We start from the raw sequence: 25,336 nt of genomic DNA, 5'->3' as shown, positions 1-25,336 counted from the left end.
ATCTATCCATCTATATCTCTATATTTATCTCTCTCTCTCTTATCTTTCTACCTACCTACATATCTACTTATCTATTTACACTTATTTATCCATCCATCCATCCATTATCATGTATCCATCTCTACCATCTATCTACCTACATTTTTTCAATACATCCATCTATCCTGTCGGTTCCTTTATCACCCAGTATTTCTCATCCCGTGGCTGATTTAAGATCTGTGGATTTCAATGCCCAGAATTCCCCAGCCGATAAGGCTGCCTGAGGAATTCTGGGTGTTGAAGTCCGCCGGTCTTCCAAGTGGCCAGGAGTTGAGACATTTCTCAGAGACCAACCCCTCCTCTAACCAAAATAAAACGCGCTCTCTGTCTCTCTCTCTCTCTCTCTCTCTGTGTGTGTGTGTGTGTGTGTGCCAGTCAACCTCCAGGGCTGAACAACCGCCCCACCCCTACTACTCCCACTGGGGTCTCAGCACGCCCCCAACCCCCCAAAATTTCTTTCTTTTGCAATCCCGGGTGATCCCGAGCGCTTCTTCTGCAAAAGAAACTCCGCCCCACTCGGCGCCCTTTGCAAAGCCTCCGGGTGGGCAAGGGGGGCGTGGACGGAAGCCTGCCTACCTTGCAAGGCGGTTGTGTAAGATCAGGAATCGCCCCCGAGCCCCGTTTCTTGCAGAGAAGGGAGCCTGGAAATGCTTGTCGCATGCAAAAACCACCGGTGCATTTGCAGCGGGTGGGTGGCGGTCCGGGTGCACCGGTTGGATGCCGGCCTGCCAATTTGCCCGTCCTCCCCCCCCCCACACAGTTCCGACCCCGCCTCCCAGGGCTAGGAAGCCCTGCCCGGTTTCTCTTTCTCTCCACCCAGCTTCTCTTTCGTTTTCGCTTCGCGCCTCAACCGTTTCACGGAATCGACGCCTTTGCAAATTCTCCCCTCCAAACTCGGGTCAGCCCTTCGGACGTGCACAAAAAACCCGATTTTTTCCTTCCTCCTCCTCCTGATGGCCACCCTAGAGGTCTCTCCCGTGTGCGAGGCGCAGGTAAACGGGTGGTGGGGGTGGGGAAAGAGCCCGCGTCCTCTTCCTACACCGCGTGGGAGCGGCTTGCCCTGTTGGACTTCCGCTTGGAGGCTGCCTGGTAGGGCTTTTTCCTCCCCTCCCCGACGGGATCCGTCCAGCGTTGCCCTTTAGGGGTTGGGGAGGTTGGGTTGTGGGGGTGGGTGGGAAGAGAAAGCTTCACCTGTTGGATGGATCCCAGCAGGCGGGGCGGGGCCCCTGCTAAAATGGGGAGGGGAAGGATCCTGGATGGGTGGGGCAGGGGGAAATTCAGAACAGGGTCCCGGGATCAAAGGCAGGCAAGGAGGGGAATCCGCTCAGGACTGGGCTGTTTTGGGGTGAGTGGGTAAGGAGATCCAGGGCTGGTAAGAGCTGCACCTGTTGGATTGTTCCCAGCAACGGGGGGCTTCTAAAATGGAGGAGTGGGGAGTGGTGTGTGTGTGTGGATCCTAGGGGAGGGGAGAAATCAGAGCAGGATGCGGGTGGTGGTGTAGGGGCATGTTTGAGGAGAGAAAGCTTCACCTGTTGAATTATTCCCTGCAGGCAGAGTGGGGACCTGCTAAAATGGAGGTGGGGGAGGGAAATCAGAGCAGGATCCTGGGATCAGAGGCAGGCAAGGAGGGAATCCACTCAGAACTAGGTTGTTTGGGGGTAAGGGGTTTTTTGGGGGAGGGGCTGTAGAGAGAAAGCTGCACCTGTTGGATTGCTCCAAGCAACCAGGCAGAATGGACTCTGGGGGAGGAGGCTTGGATTGGGCAGGGAAATCAGAGCAGGATCTGTGGAGGGAAGGGATGGGGGGCGTGGCGGGGGGGATGTTTTTGAGGAGACAAAGCTTCACCTGTTGAATTATTCTCAGCAACCTGCTAGAAGGGCGGGGGTGGGCAAAGAAATCAGAAGCAGAGGGAGACTCTTTTTGGCAGGGCAGGAGGGGTGTTTGGGGGAAGAGCAGCGGAGAGAACAGCTTCACCTGTTGGATTGTTGTAGGGGGGTTGGATGGGGCTTAACGAATCAGACCAAGGCACCAGGGTTCAGAAGCATTCAGGCAGGCAGGGAGGGGCTGCCTTGGCACCCCTTCCCATCTCCTGTCAAACGGCCGGCCGAGCGAGAAGTCCAACAGGTGTAGGGCAGGATCGGGTATCCCAGCGTCTGGCTAGGCGCCCGGGCTCCTTTTGTGCAGCTTCCAAGTTTTCCCCTTTCTTTCCCAATCCTTGTTTCTCTTTCTCTTCCCCAGGTGAACTCCTTCAAGGAGAACCTTTGCGTCCAGGTGAGAAAATTGGGGTACAGTTTCAAACCCGCCCAACCCCGCCAAAAGATTTGGGGGGGGGGCCGCGAATAATAGGTCTTCAATTCCTCTCCTCCATCTTGTTGCATCCTCCCATGACGTCCCCAGCAAATATAGAGCATGTAGAAATTGAATGAATAAAGAAAATATTTATTCAATGTTCAAGAAAATAAATAGCCCACGGTCCACGCCATTCAGGAATATTGGAAATTCTATTTCACCAATAATAATAATAATAGTTTTATTATTATTGTTATTTCTGAACATCTGGCTGACTGCAACAAAACCATATTAATATTTAAAGATGGCTGCAAGTGTTGATTATTGGTTCCAAACTTTTTAGTCCCATAAAATATTGTAATTATAAAAAGTTTTTGATTTTATTTACTGTAAAATATGTTTTATTTCATTTAATGTAAAATGTTTTGAATTTCATTTACTGTAAAATGTTTTTCATTTCATTTCATGTAAATGATATTTGTTTCATGTAAATGTTTTTACATTGATGTAAAACGTTTTTCACTTCATTTAATATGAAATGTTTTTCATTTCATTTCACGTGAAATATTTTGAATTTCTTTTCATGTGAAATGTTTTTTTATTTAATTTGGAAAAGGCTGCGTTGGGCGGTCCCAAAAATATTCTTATTTCTTCTTTTCATCGACAGATATTTTTAAATGCATTCCAACTTTTAATATTTTTTTTCTTCCTCTCCTTTAGGCTGAAGAACTTGTTGCCAAAAGATTTCCTGAGAAAGTTGTAGAACTCAGTAATTTTCTGAAGGTAAGGCAGCCTTCGGGCGGATTTACAAATGAAAATTAAAAAGATAAAAAGAAATGAATAATCGAGTCGTAGAAAAGGGTTGAGAATAGAATTGTTTGCAAAAAAACACTACTCAAAATATAGAACCAAGCCATACATTTAGTCCTTGAGTTATGACCACAATCAAGCCCAAAATATCTGTTGCTAAACCACACGTTTGTTGTGAGCTTTGCTTCATTTTATGACCTTTCTTCCTGCCATTTTTAAGTGAATCACTGCAGTTGTTAGCCACATGGTTGTTAAGTGAACCCGGCTTTATAGACTTTGCTTGTCAGACGGTCGCAAAAGGGGATCACACAACACAACCTTCATAAGTGTCGGTTGCCGAGCATCTGAATTTCAATTACGTAACCACGGGAAGGCTGCCTCCGTCATAAGTGTGAAAAACGATCTCATTTGTTGTTTTGGGATAATTGTCTGATTCAGTTGCTAAAATAATGGATGAGCTTCACTAGCGATAGAATTGACCTAAGAATATAGGTAGTCCTCAACAACTGCAACAATTCACTTAACCGTGGTGAAACAGGAAAAAACTCACTGAGCAAATGTTTCACTTAACAACAGAAATTGTGGTCGTAACCTGAGGACTACCTGTAGATGAAACAGCAATTATTAGCTTTGGAGGATGAATGGCTTAGCAATTCCAAATTTTCAAAATTAAATTCTAACATTTATTCTGATGACAAAAATATAGGAATCCTGACACAGTCCTCAAGTTATGACCATCCCTATAGTGCCTATTCAGAATTACAATGGTGCTAAAAAAAAGGAACTTACGGCCAGTCCTCAAACTTATGACCGTTGCAGTATCCCCACAGTCAGGTCATTAAAATTTTGGGCACTTGGCAACTGTCCCCTATTTGTGATGGTCGCAGTGTTGTGGGGTTGTGTGATCAGATTTTGCGACCTTCCTGGCCGGCTTCTGACAAGGCAATGGGGGAAGCTGAATTCACTTAACAACTAGGCTTACCGAATGGTCATAAAATTGGGTGTGACTCAGTAACTGCTTTGTTTAGCAATGGATGTTCTCCTATTTGCGGTCATAATTTGAGGACTATGTTTTACACCATTGAGTCTTCCTAATTTGCTTTATTCTGAAACATTCTTCAGGGTCGGGAAACTGAGCCGGGTGCGAGTTTGAATCACTTTCGCGCTCAAACGAGGAGATGATGCTCAGAACATCAAACAGGGAGCAAAATATCTCTGTTGTCTCTTTGTAGGCCCCTGAATTGAATGTGGCAGACCTGCTTTCGCTTCGTGCCGAATTAGATATCCCCGTGCCGGATCCCAAAAAGGACGAGGAACGTCGCAAACAGCGGGAGGTAAGCAAGAACACACAATTGCGTGGAAGGCCGCGAAGCCCCAGTGTCTGCGGACATTTTTGGTTTGTAAAAACGTGGCTTCTCTTTTACAACAATCCTTTCTGGTAAATCTTGCTAATTTGAATTGCTCAACAAACCAGATGAGTTATCAGCAATCCTGCTTTGTTTGACTGTTAAGTTTGCCAAAAAGTCCTTTACGAGGTTTGAAATGGTTATTTTGGCAAGCCTGTTAGCAGGCGTGTAGTTGTTTGTCTAAAGAGGAGTGAACTTTGGATTTCAACTCCCAGAATTCCCTAGCCAGCATAGCCAAATTCATCATAGCCGAATTCTGGGAGTTCAAGTTCATCTTAAAGCTTGCTGGCTGGGGAATTCTGGGAGTTGAAGTCCACACATCTTAAAGCATGCTGGGTGAGGAATTCTGGGAGTTGAAGTCTATGCATTTTAAAGCATATTCCCTGAGGAATTCTGGGAGTTGAGGTCCACTCATCTTTAAAGCCTGCTGGGCTAGGGAATTCTGGGAATTGCATCTTAAGGCATGTTGACTGGAGCATTCTGGGAATTACAAGTCCATGCATCTTTAAAGCATGGCTGACTGGGAAGTTCTGGGAGTTGAAATCCATGTTGAAGCATGTTGACTGGAGAATTCTGGAATTGTAGTTCATCTTAAAGCATGTTGACTGAGGAATTCTGGGATCTGAAGTCCATCCATCTTAAAGCATGCTGACTAGGGAATTTTGGGAGTTGTAGTTCATCCATCTTAAAGCATGCTGACTGAGGAATTCTGGGAGATGAAGTCCATCCATCTTAAAGCATGCTGACTGAGGAATTCTGGGAGATGAAGTCCATCCATCTTAAAGCATGCTGACTGGGGAATTCTGGGAGATGAAGTCCATCCATCTTAAAGCATGCTGGGTGAGGAATTCTGGGAGGTGAAGTTCATCCATCTTAAAGCATGCTGACTGGGGAATTCTGGGAGGTGAAGTTCATCCATCTTAAAGCATGCTGACTGGAGAATTCTGGGAGTTAATGTCCATCCATCTTGAAACACAGTTTTAAAGTGTCTTCATCCTGGCCTAGAAGACATTCACATCCAGAGAAAAATCAACTGATTCTAAAACCTTAAATCATTTGTGTCCTTGAACAAAAGGCTGATTCTTATCCCAGATCCCCTCAGGAGATCCCCGCAGGGAAGGTGGATCTATCCTTTTTCTCCCCCTCCCCAGGAGACCCAGCCAAAGTTGCAAAAAAAGGCAAAACTTTTCCTTATTTTCCCAACTGGAAGTCAACCAGCTGAAGAAAAGCAGTCGATCCTGTTACGATTCCACCCTGATTTAATTTCTACCTTCTCCTCTGGCCAGAGGGATAAAGAGAATTTCTTGGCACATTTTTATGGTTAAGTAACGCTTGGGTTTTTTTTAATCCAACCTGCTCTGTTGGGAAACGGCTGTGGGGTGTCCTAAGTCTTCCACACCCTAATTTTGCCATGTCAGTTCTTTTGAGCGTGACAAAAGGCATTTTAATTTCTAGCAGGCTTATAAATTAATTTTCACAGGGTAAATAGAGGCAGTCCTTGACTTACAACCTTAATTGAAACCAAATTTATGTTGCTAAATGAAACACTTCTTAAGGGAGCTTGGCCTCATTTTACTCACTTTTCATGCCGCCGCTGTTAAGTGAATTGCTGTAATTGTTAAATGAATCATGCAGTCGTTAAGTGAATCCAGCTTCCCCGTTGACTTGGCTTGTCGGAAGCCATCCGGGAAGGTCTCAAAGGGGTTGACGTGACCCCCCGGGATGCCACAACCGCCATGAATGCATGCCAGCCCAGTTGCCAAGCCTCCAAAGTTTGATCGTGTTTGATGCTGCCTTGGTCATAGGTATGAGAACCGATTGAACGATCACTAAATGAATGGTAGTAAGTTAAGGACTACCTATATTTTGGAGAACCAGGATAAAAAAAGGAGGAAGACGGATATTTTTGTAGGTACTTACGACCAGCTATGATATTCATGTGAAATCAAGCTGCTTGGGTAGGGCTGGAGATATTTCATTTGTCCGTTAGGTTAAATGTTACTTATTTTAGCTGGCCAGAATTTTTCTGCATTTCCTTTTCCTCTCCCTCATTGTCTCCTTCCTTCATTCCCTCCCTCCCTCTTCCCTTCCTTCTCTACTTCGATCCCTCCCTTCTTCCCTTCATTTTTCCCTCCCTCCTCTCCTTCCTTCCTTGCCTCCCTCTTTCCTTCTCTACTTCCATCCCTCCCTACTTCCCTTCTCTTCCTTCATTTTTTCCCTCTCCTCTCCTTCCTTGCCTTCCCTTCCTCCTGCCTTCCCTGCCTCCTTCTCTTCCCTTCTTTCATTTCTTCCCTCCCTCCTTTCATCCCTCCCTCTTTCCTTCTTTCTTTCCCTCCCTCCCCCTACTTCCCTTCTCTCTCGCTCCCTCCCCTCCATTTCTTCCTTCCTTCTTTCCTTCTCTGCCTCCCTTCCATTCCTTCCTTCCCGCCCTCCCCCCTTCCTCCATTTCTTCCCTTCCCTTCGTTTCATCCCTCCCACCCAGCAGAAAGAAGAGAAGGAGGAGAAAAAAGAAGAGAAGACTGCTAAGAAGGCATCAGAGGATGAAGAGAAAGGTAGAAAGTGGCCGAGAGGACTTCTGGGGAAAGGGAACCGTTTGGCTGCTTCACGTTGGAGAATTTGTCATGTTCTCGAATCAAACTTTGCGCAGCCCCTTACAAGGTCAAAAAAGTCAGGATAGGAGTCGCGACTGAGGCTCTGTCTCCTTTTTAATGTGTATTAAAGTTGAAGTCCACACATTTTAAAGAGGCCAAGCTTGGACATTTAAGATGAGTGGACTCCAACTCCCAGAAATCCCTAGCCAGCATAGAATCCTGGGAGTTGAAGTCCACCATCTTAAGTGACTGAGGTTGCTGTCCCTCATGCTGGCTGGGGAATCCTGGGAGTTGAAGTCCACCATCTTAGGTGGCTGAGGTTGCTTTTTTCCCATGTTGGCTGGGGAATCCTGGGAGTTGAATTCCACCATCTTAAGTGGCTGAGGTTGCTTTTTTCCCATGTTGGGTGGGGAATCCTGGGAGTTGAAGTCCACCATCTTATGTTGCTGACGTTGTTTCTTTCCCATGTTGGGTGGGGAATTCTGGGAGTTGAAGTCCACCATCTTAAGTGGCTGAGGTTATTTTTCCCCATGTTGGGTGGGGAATCCTGGGAGTTGAAGTCCACCATCTTAAGTGGCTGAGGTTGCTTTTTCCCATGATGGGTGGGGAATCCTGGGAGTTGAAGTCCACCATCTTAAGAGGCTGAGGTTGCTTTTTTCCCATGTTGACTGGGGAATCCTGGGAGTTGAAGTCCACCATCTTAAGTGGCTGAGGTTGCTTTTTCCTCATGTTGGCTGGGGAATCCTGGGAGGTGAATTCCACCATCTTAAGTGGCTGAGGTTGCTGTCCCTCATTCTTACTGGGGAATCTTGGGAGTTGAAGTCCACCATCTTAAGTGGCTGAGGTTGCTGTCTCCCGTGCTGGCTGGGGAATCCTGGGAGTTGAAGTCCACCATCTTAAGTGGCTGAAGTTGCTGTCCCTCATGCTGGCTGGGGAATCCTGGGAGTTGAAGTCCACCATCTTAAGTGGCTGAGGTTGCTTTTTTCCCATGTTGGCTGGGGAATCCTGGGAGGTGAATTCCACCATCTTAAGTGGCTGAGGTTGCTTTTTCCCATGTTGGCTGGGGAATCTTGGTAGTTGAAGTCCACCATCTTAAGTGGCTGAGGTTGCTTTTTTCCCATGTGGGCTGGGGAATCCTGGGAGGTGAATTCCACCATCTTAAGTGGCTGAGGTTGCTGTCCCTCATTCTTACTGGGGAATCTTGGGAGTTGAAGTCCACCATCTTAAGTGGCTGAGGTTGCTGTCTCCCATGTTGGCTGGGGAATCCTGGGAGTTGAAGTCCACCATCTTAAGTGGCTGAGGTTGCTGTCTCCCGTGTTGGCTGGGGAATCCTGGGAGTTGAATTCCACCATCTTATGTTGCTGAGGTTGCTTTTTTTTCCATGTTGGGTGGGGAATCTCTGGAGTTGGAATCCACCATCTTATGTTGCTGTCTCCTATGCTGGGCTGGGGAATCCTGGGAGTTGAAGTCCATCCTTCTTAAAGGGGCGAAACTCGAAAAACTTCTGTGGTCTTTTAAATCTATTTTTAGCTAATACAATCCCATTAAAAGACGGAATTGTGATAGGATCCGAGCAGCCCAACTCCCCGGGTGATCAGCTAAGTTGCAGAGGATTTAGGGAGGCAGGAAGAGGCCTCTGGGGCAGGGTGCGAAGGCAATTAGCGTTGCACCATGTTTTAAAAGCTTTGTGCTTGATTTACAAGATCTCTTCAACTTTCCAAGGCCGAAACTCTGTTTGGTTGGTTCTTGTTTTTTCTTCTTTTAATTTGTGACGATGAATCCCTACATTTATTATCTAGGTGCTAATTTCAGCAAGTTTACAGGCCATCCTCAACCATTCATTTTGTGACCTCATTATAAGTAGTCCTCAACCTACGACCAGAATTAAACTCCGAATTTTTGTGTTTTAAAAAGTGAGTTTCACTTCATGTTACGGCCTTTCTGGCCACTGTCATTAAGTGAATTGCAGTTGTTACATTAGTCACATGGTTGTTAAGTGAATCTGAGACATCCCCCATCACCCCCCCCCCCACACCCGTTGTCTTTGGAAGGTCGCAAAAGGGGATCGTGTGACCCTGGGACACCGCGAACATCATAAATGCAAGTCAGTTGCCAAGCATCTGAATTTTGATCGCGTAACTGTGGGAAATGCTGCATGGTCGTAAGTGTGAAAAATAGTCCTAAGTCACCTTTTTTCAGAGCCACGGTAACTTCAAATGGTCTCTAAATGAACTGTTGTGTGTTGTTGACTATCTGTACCAGAAACAAGTAACTTACAACCTGGTCCTCGCACTTATGACCGTCACAGTATCTCCACAGTCATGTGATCAAAATTCCAGCGTCTCATAAGCAAAATTGGGTGGGGAAGCTGGGTTCCTCTTAATGACCGTAGGCTTTACTTAACAACTGCAATGATTCATTTAACAACCTATGGCAAAAAGTGGTAAAATCAGGAACGGCTCACGTAACCATCTTGTGTCCCCATGGAAATTAAAGTGCCAATTGTGGTCATAAGTTGAGGACTACCATAGTTTCAATCCTTTGTATTCAGGCCAGCGATCTGGCCCTTCAATTCCGTTGAAATCTATACAGATAACGTAGTCCTCAACTTATAACTAAATAGTTCATTTAGTGACCATTCCAAGTTACAATGACATTGAAAAAAGTGGCAATTGACTCTTATTTATGATGGACACAGTGTCCCAGGTTCATGTGATCCTCTTTTGCGACATTTTCTGACGAGCAATGTCAATAGAGGAAGCCAAATTCACTCAATGAGCGTGTGACTCACTTAACTACGGTGATTCATTTAACAACTGGCAATAAAGGTGATAAAATGGGGCGATACTTTCTTAACCAATGGCTTGCTTCTCAGTAGAAGGATTCGGCTCAATTGTGGTCGTAAGATGAGGATTACCGATATATACATATATATTTAAAAATAAGGAGATATTTCCTGACAGGGGGAATCATTGACCAGTGGAACTGCTGGCCACCAGAAGTTGTGGGAGCTCCAACACTGGAGGTTTTAAAGAGGAGATTGAACCACCATTTGTGTGAAATGGTATAGGGTCTCCTGCTTGAGCAGGGGGTTGGACTAGAAGACCTCCAAGGTCTCTTCCAACTCTGTTATTCTGTTATTCATCCTTCTGTTGCTCTTCCTCCTCTTTTCTTTCTTCCTCCTCCTCCTGCTCTTTTATAAGAAAAGATTGGACAACCATTTGTCTGAAATGGTGTAGGTTTCCTGCCTGAACAGTTGACTAGAAGGCCTCTAAGGTCCCTTCCAACTCCATGATCGTATCTTCTAAGTCGGGGACTACCAGATAATCAAACCCAACAGAATTCTTACCTTTCCATTCGGCTTCCTGCTTCCTTTTTACACCCATTCCCGCTTCCGTTTTATACCTCGCGTGGGAGGGCAGCCATGTTTTTCCCAGGGGTCTTTGCTCTAAACCCAATCCTGGTCTCTCAAGCAGCTCTCCCTCTTCCCCAGCTCCACCGTGTGGCCCAGTTTGCCACAATGAGAAAATCACCGCTCTGCTGAACCGCGTCAAACCGGAAATCCAGGGAGCCAAGGAGAAACTGAATGTGGTGAGAAATGGCAAAGAATCGTAGCCAGGGGTGGGATTCAACCAGTGAAACAAACAGTTTTGGTGAGCACGCGCGCCAAATTTGTGCTTTACACATGCGCGCACAGCGTTTCAAAACCTCCCGTTTTCAGCTCTTCTACTGCAGTGCCGGTGAGCAAAACAGCTGTGCGAATCAAATGAGCTGCAAAACACGGAAATACAGGATAGATTAGGGCAGGGGTAGGCGGGCAGCAGATCACTAGAACTACCAGTTCACACAAACCGGTGCAAACCGGCAGAATCCCATCCTTGATCGTAGCTTAATTGCCTTTGAAAGTTTGCAGGCAAAGGTTGGTTGTGCATGAAAGGATGCTTAGCTGGGATCTTGTCTCTTTTTCCAGATATGTCTTTGGCTGCAGCTCCTCGTACCCCGGATTGAAGACGGGAATAATTTCGGGGTTGCAGTGCAGGTGAATTTCCCTTGTCCCAAACCCGTAACTTCTCTTTTCTTTGGAAATATTCAGATATATTGATTTGTTTTAAGTTGGCACTCAGATTTTTAGAAACCGTCTTTAACCATGATTAGACCAATGTTTTCCAATAATCTCTTGTATTTATAACCTTATAAAGAACCCTATTTATAATTGATTGACCTTTTGCAAGACCTTATACAGGCTTATGGACCTTATACAAGCTATGCTCGGGAATTCTGGGAGTTGAAGTCCGTAATTACAATTAAATTATTATAATTTTTTCCTTCTCTCTTTCGCTCTCCGTTCTAGGAAAAAGTGTATGAACTGTTGACTGCTGCTCGGACGAAGCTGGAAGGGTTTCAAACACACATCTCCAAGTAAGTCCGAAGGCAGGTTGAAGGAGCAGACAAATTCCTTTATTTATTTTATTTTATTTTATTTTATTTTATTTTATTTTATTTATTTTATTTTATTTTATTTTATTTATTTTATTTTATTTATTTTATTTTATTTTATTTATTTTATTTTATTTTATTATTTTATTTTATTTTATTTTATTTTATTTTATTTTATTTTATTTTATTTTATTTTATTATTTTATTTTATTTTATTTTATTTTATTTTATTCTTTGTTAAATGAATCCCACGGTCGTTCAGCGAACCTGGCTTCCTTCGTTGCTTTTGAAAAAAAAAAAAAGTTGCAAATATCGATCACTTGATCTAGGACGCTGCCACCGTCATAAATATGAGTTCCAGTGACCAAAGCACCTGAATTTTGGATGCTGCAATGGAAAAACAGGCAAAAGTCGGTTTTCTGCAGTGATTTTGTAACCTTCGACGATCGCTAAATGAACATAAGGGCTGCCTATAATCCTTCCACGCTCCCAAATTGTTTATTGATTTCCTTCCTAATGCTTTTATTTTTTATAAATGCTTTTATAAATGGCTTTGTTCTGATCGAGCTCCCCAAACACGGCAAACTCTCTGACGTGAACTCAAAAGATTCCTTCATTAGGAATGCCGGCAGCCCAGGGGAAAAGTTTCTCTCGTCCATCTCCGCCCCGTGCCTTTTATCCCCAGAGCTAGGGTGGGGCTTCAGTAGCAGCGGTGGCTCTTCCTTCCCAAGGACCGGCTCATAGATTTCCACTGCTCTCCTCTCCTCTGACTTCTGCGCATCTGCGCAACAGGCACTGGTCCCAGCTGTTCCTCCTCTTCCTCGTCAGCCAGTTCAGAACTGGGGGCTATTGACTCTCCATCTGAGGGCTGATGGACGGCCCGGGCTTCGCCTCTTTCTCTATTTCAGCTCCATTCTCTTCTCCCCGGGAGCTCCCAGGTTGCCAAGATGCTGGCCCTAACTCCCACGCCTCTTCCTCTGATTTGGTTGCCAGATGGGCCACAGCAGGCTTCCTTCCTTTGTTATTGCATATCTGTTTTTCTTCTAGCTAGCTTTGGGCCGCGTGCAGAGTTATTTCTATCAAGCCGGAGAAGAGTCAGGCTGAGCTCAAACCCGACCAGGCCACATAGCTGGAATGGCAGTTTAAACCTGGCCCTCTTTTGCCCTGACTTGATATTCTTGAAAAGCCAGGATGGCCACTGTGGTTTGTGCAGCTTGCAGTCCAGACTACGGAGAGTTCTCGACTTATAATGGTTCGTTTAGTGACCAGTCAAAACCACAGCACTGGAAAAAGAGGCTTATGATAGTTTTAACACTTATGACCTTTGCAGTATCTCCCGTGGTCACGTGATCAAAAAATTCAGGCGCTTTTCAACTCATTTACGACGGCTGCAGCGTACTGCGGCCACGCGATCCCCTTCGGGCGAGCAAAGCCAACAGGGAAGCCAGATTCACTTAACAACCGTGTCCCTAACTTAACTGTAGGGATTCTGAATATGGGACCTTGTGGATCATCTAGTCCAACCCCTCCACCCAAGCAGGTTTCAATGATTCACTGTGGCAAGAAAGGTGTTAAAATGGGGCAAAACTCACTTAACAAATGTCTTGCTTACCCACAGAAATTCGGGGCTCAGTTGCAGACTTACCTGTACAGCGGGTGGAGAATGTAGAACCCTTTCCAATAGGCTAAAAAAAACACCCTAAGTCTCTCTGTTTTGTCCTGATTTAAAAAAAACAGGACTTTTGCTCCTGGTGAGCTAAACTTTTTAAATATTTGATGTTCCACCTTCCTTAGGCCTTTCTTTTATTCCTAAATTGCAAGTCACTATGAAGGAAATCCGCCTTGTTCCGCCTGTTCTAAACTCCCTTGCCCTGAGATCCAGCGACGATAAACAGGGACGTGTCCCAGATCAGTCAGATTATGGAACAATACGATCTGGCCCAACAAGAGAGACCGGTGGAATGATTAATTCTTGCATCAGGATCCCTAGATTTGCAACTCTGCTTGAGTCTCTTTGCAGCTTTGCAAGTGGCAAAAATAAAGATATATATATATATATATAAAGTTTTCCTGGCAGGGATGGGAGGTATGCCACCTCTTGGGTTTCACCAGCTGGCTTTCATGCCTAAGGTTGGGACTTCAACTCACTTTCTCTTGGCAATTGGCCCAAAGCCAACCAGTTGGCTTTCGTGCCTAAGGCGGGACTAGAACTCCCAGTCTCCTGTTGATTGGATCAAAGTCACTCACCTGGCTTTCATGCATTAGGAGGGACTGGAATTCATCTTGTCCTGGTGATTGGCCCAAAGTCATCCAGCTGGCTTTCATGCCTAAAACTGGACTAGAACTCACGTCTCCTGGTGATTGGCTCAAAGTCACCAAGCCTAAATTGGGACTAGAACTCCCAGTCTCCAGGTGATTGGCCCAGTCACCCACCTGGCCTTTTCATGCCTAAAGTGGGACTACAACTCCCAGTCTCCCGGTGATTGGCCCAAATTTTCCCACCTGGATTTCATGCCTAAAGCGGGACTAGAACTCACCAACTCCTAATTTCCAGCCTGTTCCCACAACAACCCTGCAAGGTAGGTTGGGCTGACAGGGAAGGACCAGCTCAGAGTCCAGAAAGCTTTCATGGTTTTAGGAGGACTAGAACTCAGGACTCCACCTCACTTTCTCTCACGGTGACAATGTTTGTGTGCTTAACTCCCCAAGATTAAAACCCTGTTTCTTACCAATTTCTCAGGTATTATTCTGAACGGGGCGATGCCGTTTCCAAAGCCGCCAAAAGTCCCCACGTGGTAAGTTTCCCTCCTTTCCCATTCAAATCTTGGCCGCCTGGGACCGAGCTAAAACTGGGTTACGGCTCAAACATGGTTTGTTCCTTCTCCGTCGCTTAACAGGGCGACTACCGCCAGCTGGTCCATGAGATTGACGAAGCGGAATATGCCGAAATCCGTTTCATGATCAACGAATTGAGAAACATTTACGTAAGTCCTCGTGGGGTGGTCGGTGCTGATGCTGTTTCCCAAATATTTCCCTCCAAAAAACCCCACAACTGAACGATAGTCTCAAAACCCCCATAGAGCTGCGGAATTCCGTACAGGGATTACCAAGGGCCTGTTTTTAATCATATTTTTTTTAAAAAAACTGACATCTTTTACACAAATCTTTCCAAAGTTTGCCTACTTTAGAGCACCATCCAATCTAAGAATGGTGTGGAGAGGTGAGGGCTCTTCTCTGACCCTCCTCTTGGTCCATTGGCTGAGTAGCTTTTGGGGAAATTTAGAAATATAGAAAACCGACGGCAGAAAAAAAAATACCAGCAGTCCATGGGATCCGATCTTTGAGTTTTTATTTGTTTTTCTCTCTCTGTCCATCTGTCTATCCATCTGTTCGTTGGTCCGTCTATCTCCATCCATCTAATCTTCCTATCATCTATCTTAACTACATCCATCTATCCGTTCATCTCCATCCATCCATCCGTCTGTTATCTACCAGTTTTCTTTCTATCTATCTCTCTAATCTAGTCGATCTGTATCCATTCTAGTCTGTTTGTCTATCTCCATCCATCCAATCTACCTATCATTTATCTCTACCATCTATATCTTACCTATTTATCTACATAGCCATCTATCATGTCAGTCTACCATGTCTCTATCATCTATATATCATCTATATCTATCGCTGTCATGTCTTATCTATTTATCTATCTTCATAGCCATCTGTCAGTCTGTCTGTCTATCTATCTATATCTATCATCTCTTATCATCTATCTATCATCTATCTCTATCTCATCATCTATTATTTTTTATTTGCCAGTAGTCTTCAACTTACAACAGTTCATTTAACGGCTGTTCAGTTATAACGGCACTGAAAAAGTGACTTATGACTGTTTGGCGCGCTTACCACCATTGCAACATCCCCATGGTCACGTGATCAAACTTCAGGCGCTTGGCAACCGACTTGTATTTATGACAGTTGCAGTGTCCCGGGGTTGCCTGATCCCCTTTTGTGACCTCATGACAAGCAAAGTCACTGGCGGAAGCCAGATTCACTCGACAGCGGTGTTACTAACTTAATAGCTGAGGTGATTCACTGAAAAATGGGGCAAGATAGGTTGTTAAAATGAGGCAAAAGTCACTTAACTGTCTCACTTAGCATCGCAAATTTTGGTTGTAAGTCAAGGACTACCTGTATTCTGTTATGGTGGATACAGGACATAATGTATCTCAAATCTGAAGTCCACCCCTTTTAAAACGGCCATGTTTGAGCAACGTTGGATTAATGGACCCATCAAACTTGAACTGTGGGTGAGCAGAGGCCAGCTTTTCAGTGAAATTATGTATATTTGTAAGCCTTGGGGGCCCAAAGCAGATTGAAAGGGCTTCATTTAAAGTTCACAAGAACTTTACTCCTTAGCGTCTACGAGAGATCCTCAAGTCATCCAGGTCACCGTTATCCCAAAGGTGCTTTTTTTTCTCAAAGGCGACTGGATTTTCTGGTTTTTTTTCTTTTGAAGAGGTTTCGCTCCTCATCCGAGAAGCTTCTTTGGCTCTGACTCATTCCCCACCATCCAGTCAGAGCTGAAGAAGCTTCTGGGATGAGAAGCGAAACCTCTTCAAAAGAAAAAAAACCAGAAAATCCAGTTGCCTCTTGAAAAAAGCACCCTTGGGTTCACTCCCCATCCGCTCCTTGAGGTTTTTCTCTTAACTTTCCGATCTCCTCGTTTTTTTCCTAGGCTGTGATCTATGACAGCGTCCTGAAGAATTTTGACAAGATTAAGAAACCCCGGGATGAAAACAAAGGGATGATTTATTAAATGGCTTAGCCAGTAATCAGGAGTAAATGTGAATGGGGTCACTTCCCGGACCCCCCCCCCTTTTTTTTTCTTCCCTGATCAACTCGATCCTCTTGAAATAAACAGTTCTTTAAAACATTTGCTGAGAGCAACATTTTAATTCGAGTCCTTAAGACTAAGAAATGCACTTGGATTTTTATCTCTATAGAATCGTGTTTTATAAATATAGAATCTGAACGGTGCAGGTGAAATAAAGCTTCCGAAATCACCAGCAGTCCTCGACTTACGAAAGTTCATTTAGCAACCGTTCAGAGTTGCAACGACACTGAAAAAAAGTAATTTATGGGTTTTTTTTCCACACATAACTTTTGCAGGGTCACATGATCAAAATTCAGGTGGTTGGTATCTGGTTCATAGTTACGACCGTCACTATGTCTGGGGGGGGTTGTCACACGATCCCCTTTTGCGACCTTCTGACAAGCAAAGTCAATGGGGGCAGCCAGATTCACTTAACGACCATGTTGCTAACTTAGCAACCAGTGTTTCGCATCACGACCGTGGCAAGACGGATCGTAAAATGGGGGCAAAACTCAAGAAATGTCACACTTTAATAGAGATTTGGGGTTCGATTGTAGTCGTAAGTCGAGGACTACCTTGTATCCTGATAAAATCATTTTTTTAAAAAGAATATTGCTGAGGCATTTTTTTCGCAAAGTTGGAATACATTTTTTTTTAAAAAGCACCAAATTTCAAAGCAAATTCATCCTTTCTCTTAAAGAGAGGTATATCTTTGTGGCGGGAAGACATAGAATGATAGTCAAGATAGCTGCTGTGCTGTTAAAAGGGGCAGGGCCTCGATCATGTGATCCTGGTTTGTATCCAGGTTAGTCTGGAACCCAGGATGCTCCTAACAAAGTGCCGGAGGGAACCAGAGTTAAGATCCTTTCGCGAGTGGGCTCGGCTCCTTCACACGCTCCCATTGGCTACGGACACCAACTGGGCGATTTCCGTGTTCAGCTGCTGATTGGTCCAGTCTTGCCTGATGTCATCCAGGTGGCTATCGAAGTCGACCAATCGGGAGTACTCTTTGGCCTCCAGGAGAGACTGGCAAATGTGGCGGGAGGATTCCCAGTCGGTCCACATGACCCTGTAAGAGATCGAAAGGTTTTTTTCGGGAGAGATTGGACAGCCATTTGCCTAGAATGATAGAGTCTCCTGCTTAAACGGGGTTGGGCTAGAAGACCTCCCAAGGTCCCTTCCCGACACTATTACCACATTCTGTTAGTCTAACGAAGAGAAGGACTAGGGGTGACCTGATAGCAGAATTCCAATATTTGGGAAGCTGCCCCAAGGAAGAGGGGGTCAAATTATTCTCCAAAGCCCCAGAAGGCAGGACAAGAAGCGACGGATGGAAACTAACCAAGGAGAGGAGCGACCTAGAACTAAGGGGAGATTTCCTGACAGAAAAATCAAGGTTTTTAAGAAGAGATTAGAAAACTTACTGAAATGGGACAGCTATTTGTGTGGAATGGTATGGGTAGAGCAGGGGTTGGACTAGAAGACCTCCAAGGACCCTTCCACCTCTGTTATTTGTCTGAAAATGGTGCAGGGGGTTGGACTAAAGGGGACCCCAAGCTGCCTTCCAACTCTTGTTTTTTCTTTGATATTTTGTAAAAAGTTAAGCTCTGAATTTAGCTGGTGGGGTACGAACAATTCCCTCATTCTTCTAGATTATCTCTGGGTTAAGACACGGCTGACTTTTAACCCTCGTAATGAAGCAAACCACAGTTAGCTGAGCTAATATGGGACTCTTCTGCAGGGCATGTTTTACCCATCTTAAAAGCCTTGGTTCATAATAACACAACCGGTGGAAACTTACGGATCTCCGAAGGGTTTATAAACTGGGGGGGTCACAAAGCCCCTAGGACGAGAGGTGAATTGATAAGGGCTCGTCCTACGGCTAAAGCGGAGTGGTGCGGTGGCCTAGAGGCGGAGCTCTCGCCTCCCAATCTGGAGGCTGTGAGTTTGATCCTAGGTAGAGGCAGATATTTCTGAGAATGTATCTGCTGAACAAAACTCTGGCGACAGGAAGGGCATCCAGCCATTAAAAACCATTCAGTTCCATTCAATTGCCCAGACTCCACTCCACGGAGGATTACGGGGTCATTAAAAGAGGAGGAGGAGGGTGATCCTATGGTTAAATGATTATGGATAATAATTCAAATGGTCCTCAACGGTTTGTTTAGTGACCGATTCGAAGTTACAATGGGGCTGAAAAAAATGCAACACAATTGCTTTTCACACAACAGTTGCAACATCTTCACAATTGGCAACTGACTCGTATTTATGATGGCTGCAGCGTCCACGGGGGGGAGGGAGGGGGAAGAGTTATGTGATCCCTTTTGGCAACTTTCTCACAAGCGAGAGGCCAGATACACCTCACAACCGTGTTCCTAACTTAACAACCACAGCGACTCATTTAACAACAGTGGGGAGAAAGCTTGAAACACAGGACAAAGCTTACATGACCATTGTCTCGCTTATCGGCAGACATGTTGGGCTCAATTGTTGGTCGTAAGTTGAGACCTTCCTGCACGAAACGGTGTGGGGGAAAGACTATTTTCTAAGGAACGTTATAAATTAGTTTTAGCCATCCTTTTATTCCCCTCTTACCTCAGGCCCCTAATGTCTTAGCCTTATCATTTCTTCCTCCCTTTTTTGTGCTCCGTATTAAAACTGCTTGAAGGAAAACGTAGGGGGATATTTGTGTGTGTGTGTGTAAATGCTCTGATTCCCCGAAAATACGACCTACCCTGAAAATAAGTCCTAGCTTGATTTTTACACGTGCTCAGTGGAAGCCCTATTCCCCAAAATAAGCCCTAATTAAGATCCCGCCCACTCCAGAGTGCACAGATAAAAATTAAGCTAGGGTGGGGATGGTGGGTGGTGGAGCTGCCCTACTACTTACCTTTGGACAGGTGTAGCCAGGCCTCGCACACCCCGACACCTGCCTCGCCGTCCCGTTTCTTCTGCAGCCGGTAAGGCTGGGAAGGCTTTCCTGAAGGCCTCCGGAGCTGGTAACAAAGCTCTGGATCGATCCGGAGTTATCGACTGCAGAGGCCTCCAGGAAAGCCTTACCAGCCACAGAAGAAGAAGCTCCTGAAGGCCTCAGCGAAAAGGAGGCCGGGGGTGACCCACACAAGTGTGGATGACGTCCCCTGAAATTAAGACCTGGCGCGTTTTTTTGGTGGCAAAAAAAAATAAAAAATAAGACAGGGTCTTATTTTCAGGAAAATGGTACTCCTGAAAGACTGCTTGTAAATACAGGTTGTGCGAACTGTCGGTAGCTGCAACTCACAGGTTCTTGTCTTTGGGAACCCACTGATGATCTCGCTGCTCCAAGACAGTTAGGGGAGGAAGCTGAGGGCTTATACCGAACTTGCGATTATCCAGCTGGGGAAGGAATTAAGATAAGAAGAAGAAGAAAACAAAAACAAATCAAGGCCTCTCTTTTCCCTAGAGTAATCCCATGGCAAGAAACGGCATGAATATGGAAGAGAATTATCTATAGTTCAGGGTTGAAATACGGCTCCATGGTTGCTCTCTAAGCTTGGTTGCTTTCTTGAAGATGTTTCATGACCCAACTAGGTAACAACATCAGTGCTAGAAGGTGGAAGGGAGGTCTGTGGAGTAGAGGGTGGGGGAGGAGGACTGTGGGGTCCTTGGTGGTTTCTGAGCTTGGTTGCTTTCTTGGAGACGTTTCATGAGCCAACTAGGTAACAACATCAGTGTGATGGTCATTAATACAGCACTGATGATGTTACCCAGGACCCCACAGTCCTCTTCTTCCTCCTCCTGTCTTTCCTTCCCCCTCCTCCTCCCCCTTCCTCCTCCTCCTTGTGGCATTGAGGATGTTACCTAGTTGGGTTATGAAACATCTGCAAGAAAACCACCAAGGTCAGAGAGCACCAAGGATCCCACCGCCCTCCTTCTCTAGCAAACCTCCCTCCCTTCTAGCACTGATTATGTTCCTTAGTTGGGTTATGAAATGTCTGACAGTAAACCACTAAGCTCAGAGAGCACCCAAGACCCCACACAGTATCAAACTTTCAATTTCCAAACATCAGGGGTGCTCAAAAGTTGTGAAAACGCCTCGGGGATTGTTAAAGACATTCTGGTTACTTTAATATAATTTCGACGTACTTATTGAGGCAACTACATCAGTATCGTAACTTTTTAACATCTTGTTTTCCCCTTCCTCCTCCTCCTCCTCTCTGCAAACCTCACTACTAGCACTGATGATGTCACCTAGCTGGGTCATGAAACGTCTGCAAGAAAACCACCAATCTTAGAGAGCATCCAACCCGCCTCCTCCTCCTCCTCCTCCCCCCCACGCTTCTAGCACTGATGATGTCACCATCAAATGCCTGTAAGGAAACCACCAGCCCATGCTCTGAGTAGCCACCAAGTTCAGGGAGCATCAAGGACCCCACAGTTCAACTCTGAGTTATATAAATCTCCTGCAGGAGCCAATCCTGGAGTCAGACGCTGGAACCAGAAGTTTAATTTTCCGAGCTTTCGTACTGGTTCCAGAGCCCATCCTCTCTCTCTCTCCAGAGAGGATTTATACTCCTTGCAGACAGCTGGTCGCTTGCATCCTTTTTAGAGAGATATTGTGGCCACTTTATCTGTCCCCTTAGGGGTCACTTGAGTGGTGCAAAAGAGGGCAGAGCCTTCTTGGAACTACTAAAAGGACCCTGCTGTAGACTGGAGATAGAGGAGGCCCTGTATCCCCCCCGCAACTGTTGAGAAGCGGCTGTTCAATTTGGACATAGAGGGCCTCCTGAGGGCCCCTCTTTCAAACCAGCAGTCCTCTCTGTCCAAAATGTGGATTTTGTTGTCTTCAAAAGAGTGGCTGTTGTCCTTTAAATGCAGGTGGACTGCTGAATCGAGTCCTGGTGGGCTGGTTCTTCTTTGTTGTGACATGCGGTTAGAAAGCGGCTGTTTCGTTTCCCCAATGTACGGATCTGCCCATGGCTCACTGCTTTGGGCTGCATATAACCAGGTGGCCTCAATGACTCTCTAAAAAAAAGGATGCAAATGACCAACTGTTTGCAAGGAGTGTAAATCCTTCCACTGCTCACCATCCAGTCAGAGCCGAGGAAGCTCCTTGGATGAGAAGCAAAATGTCTTCAAAGAAGAAGTCCAGTTTCCTCCTGAAAAAGCACCTTTGGGATAACTATGATCTGGATGCCCGAGAATCTCCAGTCACCCAGACCTTCCGAATCCAGGGAGTTCCTTACCATGATCAGCACCGCGTCATCGTAGAGTTCAGCAATGCGCCCTGCGGTCTTTTGGGCCAAGGTGTTAGGGCTGCCGGAGGGAAGAAAGGAAGGAGTAAGAGAAACTCTAGGAAGGAAAGAAACCCACCTCCTCCTCTCCCTCTTCAAATTCACCTTTTGTCATCCATCCCAGAGTTGGCCTGGTAATAACCAGCAAGGAGCAAGTCGGACTCCGAGCTCCAAGAATCCACCTGTAAAGAGCACGAATGCCGAAGTTAGCAACCTGTTAGATTCAGGATGCGGGCTAGGATGGTGTTTGCTCAACTCCATCCCCCTTTAAGATGCGTGGACTTCAACTCCCAGAATTCTGCCAGCTGGGAGAATTCTGGGAGTTGAAGTCCACCCATCTTAAAGGGGGCAAGGTTGAAAAACACAGACCTGCAAGATCATGCTATCACTCTGCTAAACAACTAATTCCCAAACTCTTTAGTAAGAGTTTCCCTGGTTTACCTATCACGTTAAACCTCAGTTTCTTGTATAAGGAATAATGTTTTGGCCTGATGTATGAATCCAGACTTTAGTTTGGCTGCTCAACATAGTCCTCAATATACAACCACAATTGAGCCCAAAATTTCTGTTTCTAAGCCAGACAGTTGGTCAAGTGAGTTCTGCCCTGTTTTGAGACCTTTCTTGCAGCCGTTGTTATGTGGATCATTTAATCACACGGTGGTTAAATGAATCTGGTTTGACTTTCTTTATCAAGAGGACGCAAAAGGGGATCACATAAGCCCAGGACATTGCAACTGTCATAAATATGAGTCACTTGCCAAGCAACCGAACTTTGATCACGCGACCACGGGAATGCAGCAACGGTCATTAAGTGTGAAAAACGGTCTTAAGTCGCTTTTTTTAGAGCCATTGAAACTTGACTTACAACAAATTGTTGTAAGTCAAGGATTATCTGAATGGCATTTTGCCAAAAATATCCCCCCAAAGCCCGTGAAATATCAGGAAATTACTACAGGTGGGATCTGAAACCTGCGGCTTTTATGATTAAAACTGCCACCGCTTAATATCCCAGGCCTGCTTGCAGGGGAGGATGGGAGCTGGAGTCGAACCTGGAAGAATAGGCGATGCGGAAGGTTCACGTAAGAAGTCTGGGGCAGGGTAAAAGGGTGGTGGTGGGGCTTTATGGCTGTTTGGTGCTATCCTACGGGGTTCAACCGAGCCTCTGCTCCATAAATGTTGAGGAGACAAACCTGGTTGAGCGCCACCTCCAGCATCACAGTGAGCGACAGGTTGCTGTGGAAAAGGGGGACACAGTCCATGATGTAGAGGCATTCGGGGGGGCCAGCGGTCCGCCGGCGCTTTTGAGCCAGAAGAAGTCCGTTCACCGCCACGTGGGGGTACCGAGCCGCATGGAGGCACATCTTGATGTAAGCTCGAGGTGAAATCTCCACTTCCCCCATTCTGGAGAGCAAAGAAGTCTTGGCATAATGCTGCTACAGTCAGAAACGAGGCCTCGGGAGGCCATCCTAACCCCAACCTCTGGCCCCCAAAGGCGCTGGTCTACCCCACCCATTTGACCCTATGGCTGTAGATGATAGGAGTTATAGCTGGCCCCAGCTGGATACGACCTGGCAGCCATCTCACCTGAGTTCTCACTTCTTCCTGTTATAAAGGCTCCTTCGGATGTCCAAGTGAGGAAACTTGAAGTAGAAAGAGATATAAAATTAAAATGTAATACAATGTAATTCAATATATGATACAATGATATATACTGGAAAAACAAAAATACCAAATCCAGTCTGAATATGTGGCTGACTGTGCAATGAACGTAACATATGATTAGTATAGCATGGCATAGTGCATAGTATATAGATTAAAGAGTCGGAAAGGACCTTGTAGGTCATCTAGTCCAACCCCCATCCCAAGTAGACCCTACACCATTTCTGACAGATGGCAGTCCAATCTCTTCTTGAAAGCTCCCACTACTTCCAAAGGCAACTTCTGTTCCATTGGTTGATTGTTCTCACTGTCAGAAAGTTTCTCCTTATTTCCAGATTGAATTTCTCCTTGATCAGTTTCCATCCATTACTCCTTGTATATACTATACACTATATAGTATAGTTTATAGTATAATAAATAGTATTTAGCATAGCATACAATATAGTGTGTATTATATTCTACTCTACTGTACAGCCTAGCATAGCATAGGTAGCCTTGACTTATTCAGTGATTGTTCAAAGTTACAATGGCACTGAAAAAAAGCAGCCTAGGACTGTTTTTCCCTCTTACAACCGCTGCAGCATTCCCGTGATCCTGTGATAGAAATTCGGATACTTGGCATCTAGAATGTACGTATGACAGTTACAGTGTCCCGCGGGGGTCACCTGGTCCCTTTTTGCAACCCCCCTGACAAGCAAAGTGAATGAGAAAGCCAGATTCATTTAACCACCGTGTGACTGACTTAACAACTGCAGGGATTCATTTAACAATTGCGGCAAGAAAGGTTGTAAGATGGGGCAAACCCCACTTCACAAATGTCTCACTTAGCAACTTAAATGTAGGGCTCAAGGGTGGTTGTTAAGTCAAGGACTACCTCTATAGTATTATGTTAATATAAAATATAGTATATAATATAATAAATTATAGTATAATATAAAACAATATAAAATATAAAACAATAAAATATAAAAATATTATAATATAAAATAATATAAAATATAAAATAATAAAATATTATAATATATAATAGTAAAAGATAATATAATTAATAAATAATAATATATATTATAAAATATATTACAATAATTAAAATATAATATAATATATTATATTATACATTATATAATATATAATTATATTATATTATAATTATAATATATTATATATATAATTATAATATACATTATATAATATATAATTATATATAATTATATATAATTATATATAATTATATATAATTATATATATATTTCTCAATATATATATAATATAAATATAATATAACATAACATAAACAGCGTTGGGCAACCTCCAATGTGAGCCGTCCTGAAGCAGTCCACTGAATTCCCCTTCCGGATCTTCAGATTGCTCCAGTCACTGATCACAAACTACAACGCCCATCACTCACAGCCCACCCGAGGATGATGGGTGCAGTAGTCCGTCCCCCCCACACACACACACTTACCCCCTCACCTTCCCTGCGCAGGTGCCAGACTGCTGCCACTCCGCCTATTGCAGAATGACCCACTGAGCGCCTCCGGATTGGTCAGGAAGAATCCAATCAGAACACAGCTTCCGCGGCCGCCCGGTTCTCTTTCTCTCTCGCTCATTGGGCGCACTCAGCTCGCTCTCTGATTGGCCGGAAGTTTTTCTTTCAACTGACACGCCCTAATGTTCTTTGCCATACCATGTGACAATACGACGAGCCACATTGTCGTCGCCCTTCCATCATTTCCGGTCTTCAATTGACCTTACCCTCTCCTTCCTCCTCTCCAAATGCAGACGGGAAAACGTCCGCTCTATGTGTCTATGGAGATTCTATGATTCTTTCCCTCGGGATTTCCCCTGCAGAAAGAGGCTCGACGTACATAGACGTACAATCTAGAACTGTATTTACCGGAAGTATTTTCTACTCTTCCTTTCAGTCTCCTCTTTGCTGTCCCGGAACCATAGAGTAGC

General features: G+C 45.0%; 2 protein-coding genes across 9 annotated transcripts; one reads left to right on the top strand and one right to left on the bottom strand.

Moving 5' to 3' along the window:
- Positions 1-553: 553 nt before the first annotated feature.
- On the top strand, positions 554-16,505 carry PSME1 (proteasome activator subunit 1). Of its 2 annotated transcripts, none has more exons than XM_026719575.2 (11): positions 554-1,031; positions 2,278-2,310; positions 3,049-3,111; positions 4,371-4,472; positions 7,030-7,096; positions 10,629-10,726; positions 11,106-11,174; positions 11,487-11,554; positions 14,313-14,367; positions 14,470-14,556; positions 16,308-16,505. In XM_026719575.2, exons 1-11 carry the CDS (start codon positions 993-995, stop codon positions 16,386-16,388), a joined length of 762 nt encoding a protein of 253 aa, XP_026575360.1. In that variant the 5' UTR covers positions 554-992; the 3' UTR covers positions 16,389-16,505. The 2 variants fall into 2 exon arrangements, with proteins under 2 accessions (XP_026575360.1, XP_026575359.1); XM_026719574.2 differs by having other exon boundaries at positions 714-1,031; positions 7,027-7,096.
- EMC9 (ER membrane protein complex subunit 9) lies at positions 16,506-25,281 on the bottom strand. Of its 7 annotated transcripts, none has more exons than XM_087915630.1 (7): positions 25,133-25,281; positions 23,303-23,358; positions 22,909-23,119; positions 21,824-21,900; positions 21,671-21,740; positions 19,726-19,820; positions 16,506-17,514 (listed from the first exon to the last, which is right to left on the bottom strand). In XM_087915630.1, exons 3-7 carry the CDS (start codon positions 23,116-23,118, stop codon positions 17,334-17,336), a joined length of 633 nt encoding a protein of 210 aa, XP_087771756.1. In that variant the 5' UTR covers position 23,119; positions 23,303-23,358; positions 25,133-25,281; the 3' UTR covers positions 16,506-17,333. The 7 variants fall into 7 exon arrangements, with proteins under 7 accessions (XP_087771756.1, XP_087771757.1, XP_087771753.1 ...); XM_087915631.1 differs by lacking the exon at positions 25,133-25,281 and adding an exon at positions 24,687-24,906 and having other exon boundaries at positions 22,909-23,151; XM_087915627.1 differs by lacking the exon at positions 25,133-25,281 and adding an exon at positions 24,687-24,906.
- Positions 25,282-25,336: the final 55 nt, after the last annotated feature.

The sequence above is a fragment of the Pseudonaja textilis genome, chromosome Z, assembly GCF_049901715.1.
Source record: "Pseudonaja textilis isolate UNSWEBS1 chromosome Z, rPseTex1.2, whole genome shotgun sequence".
NCBI lineage: Eukaryota > Metazoa > Chordata > Lepidosauria > Squamata > Elapidae > Pseudonaja > Pseudonaja textilis.
The sequence above is the reverse complement of the archived record's forward strand: the minus strand, read 5'-3'. Positions and strand labels throughout refer to the sequence as shown.

Excerpts from the sequence above, each read along its gene's own strand:
- PSME1 (XM_026719574.2), top strand. The coding sequence starts at position 993 with ATGGCCACCCTAGAGGTCTCTCCCGTGTGCGAGGCGCAG. Across the intron at positions 11,555-14,312 it reads TTTCAAACACACATCTCCAA|GTATTATTCTGAACGGGGCG; the intron begins GTAAGTCCGAAG and ends CCAATTTCTCAG. Across the intron at positions 14,368-14,469 it reads CCGCCAAAAGTCCCCACGTG|GGCGACTACCGCCAGCTGGT; the intron begins GTAAGTTTCCCT and ends GTCGCTTAACAG.
- EMC9 (XM_087915630.1), bottom strand. The coding sequence starts at position 23,118 with ATGGGGGAAGTGGAGATTTCACCTCGAGCTTACATCAAGATGTGCCTC. Across the intron at positions 19,821-21,670 it reads ATGACGCGGTGCTGATCATG|CTGGATAATCGCAAGTTCGG; the intron begins GTAAGGAACTCC and ends TTCCTTCCCCAG. Across the intron at positions 17,515-19,725 it reads GTTCCCAAAGACAAGAACCT|GGTCATGTGGACCGACTGGG; the intron begins GTGAGTTGCAGC and ends GATCTCTTACAG.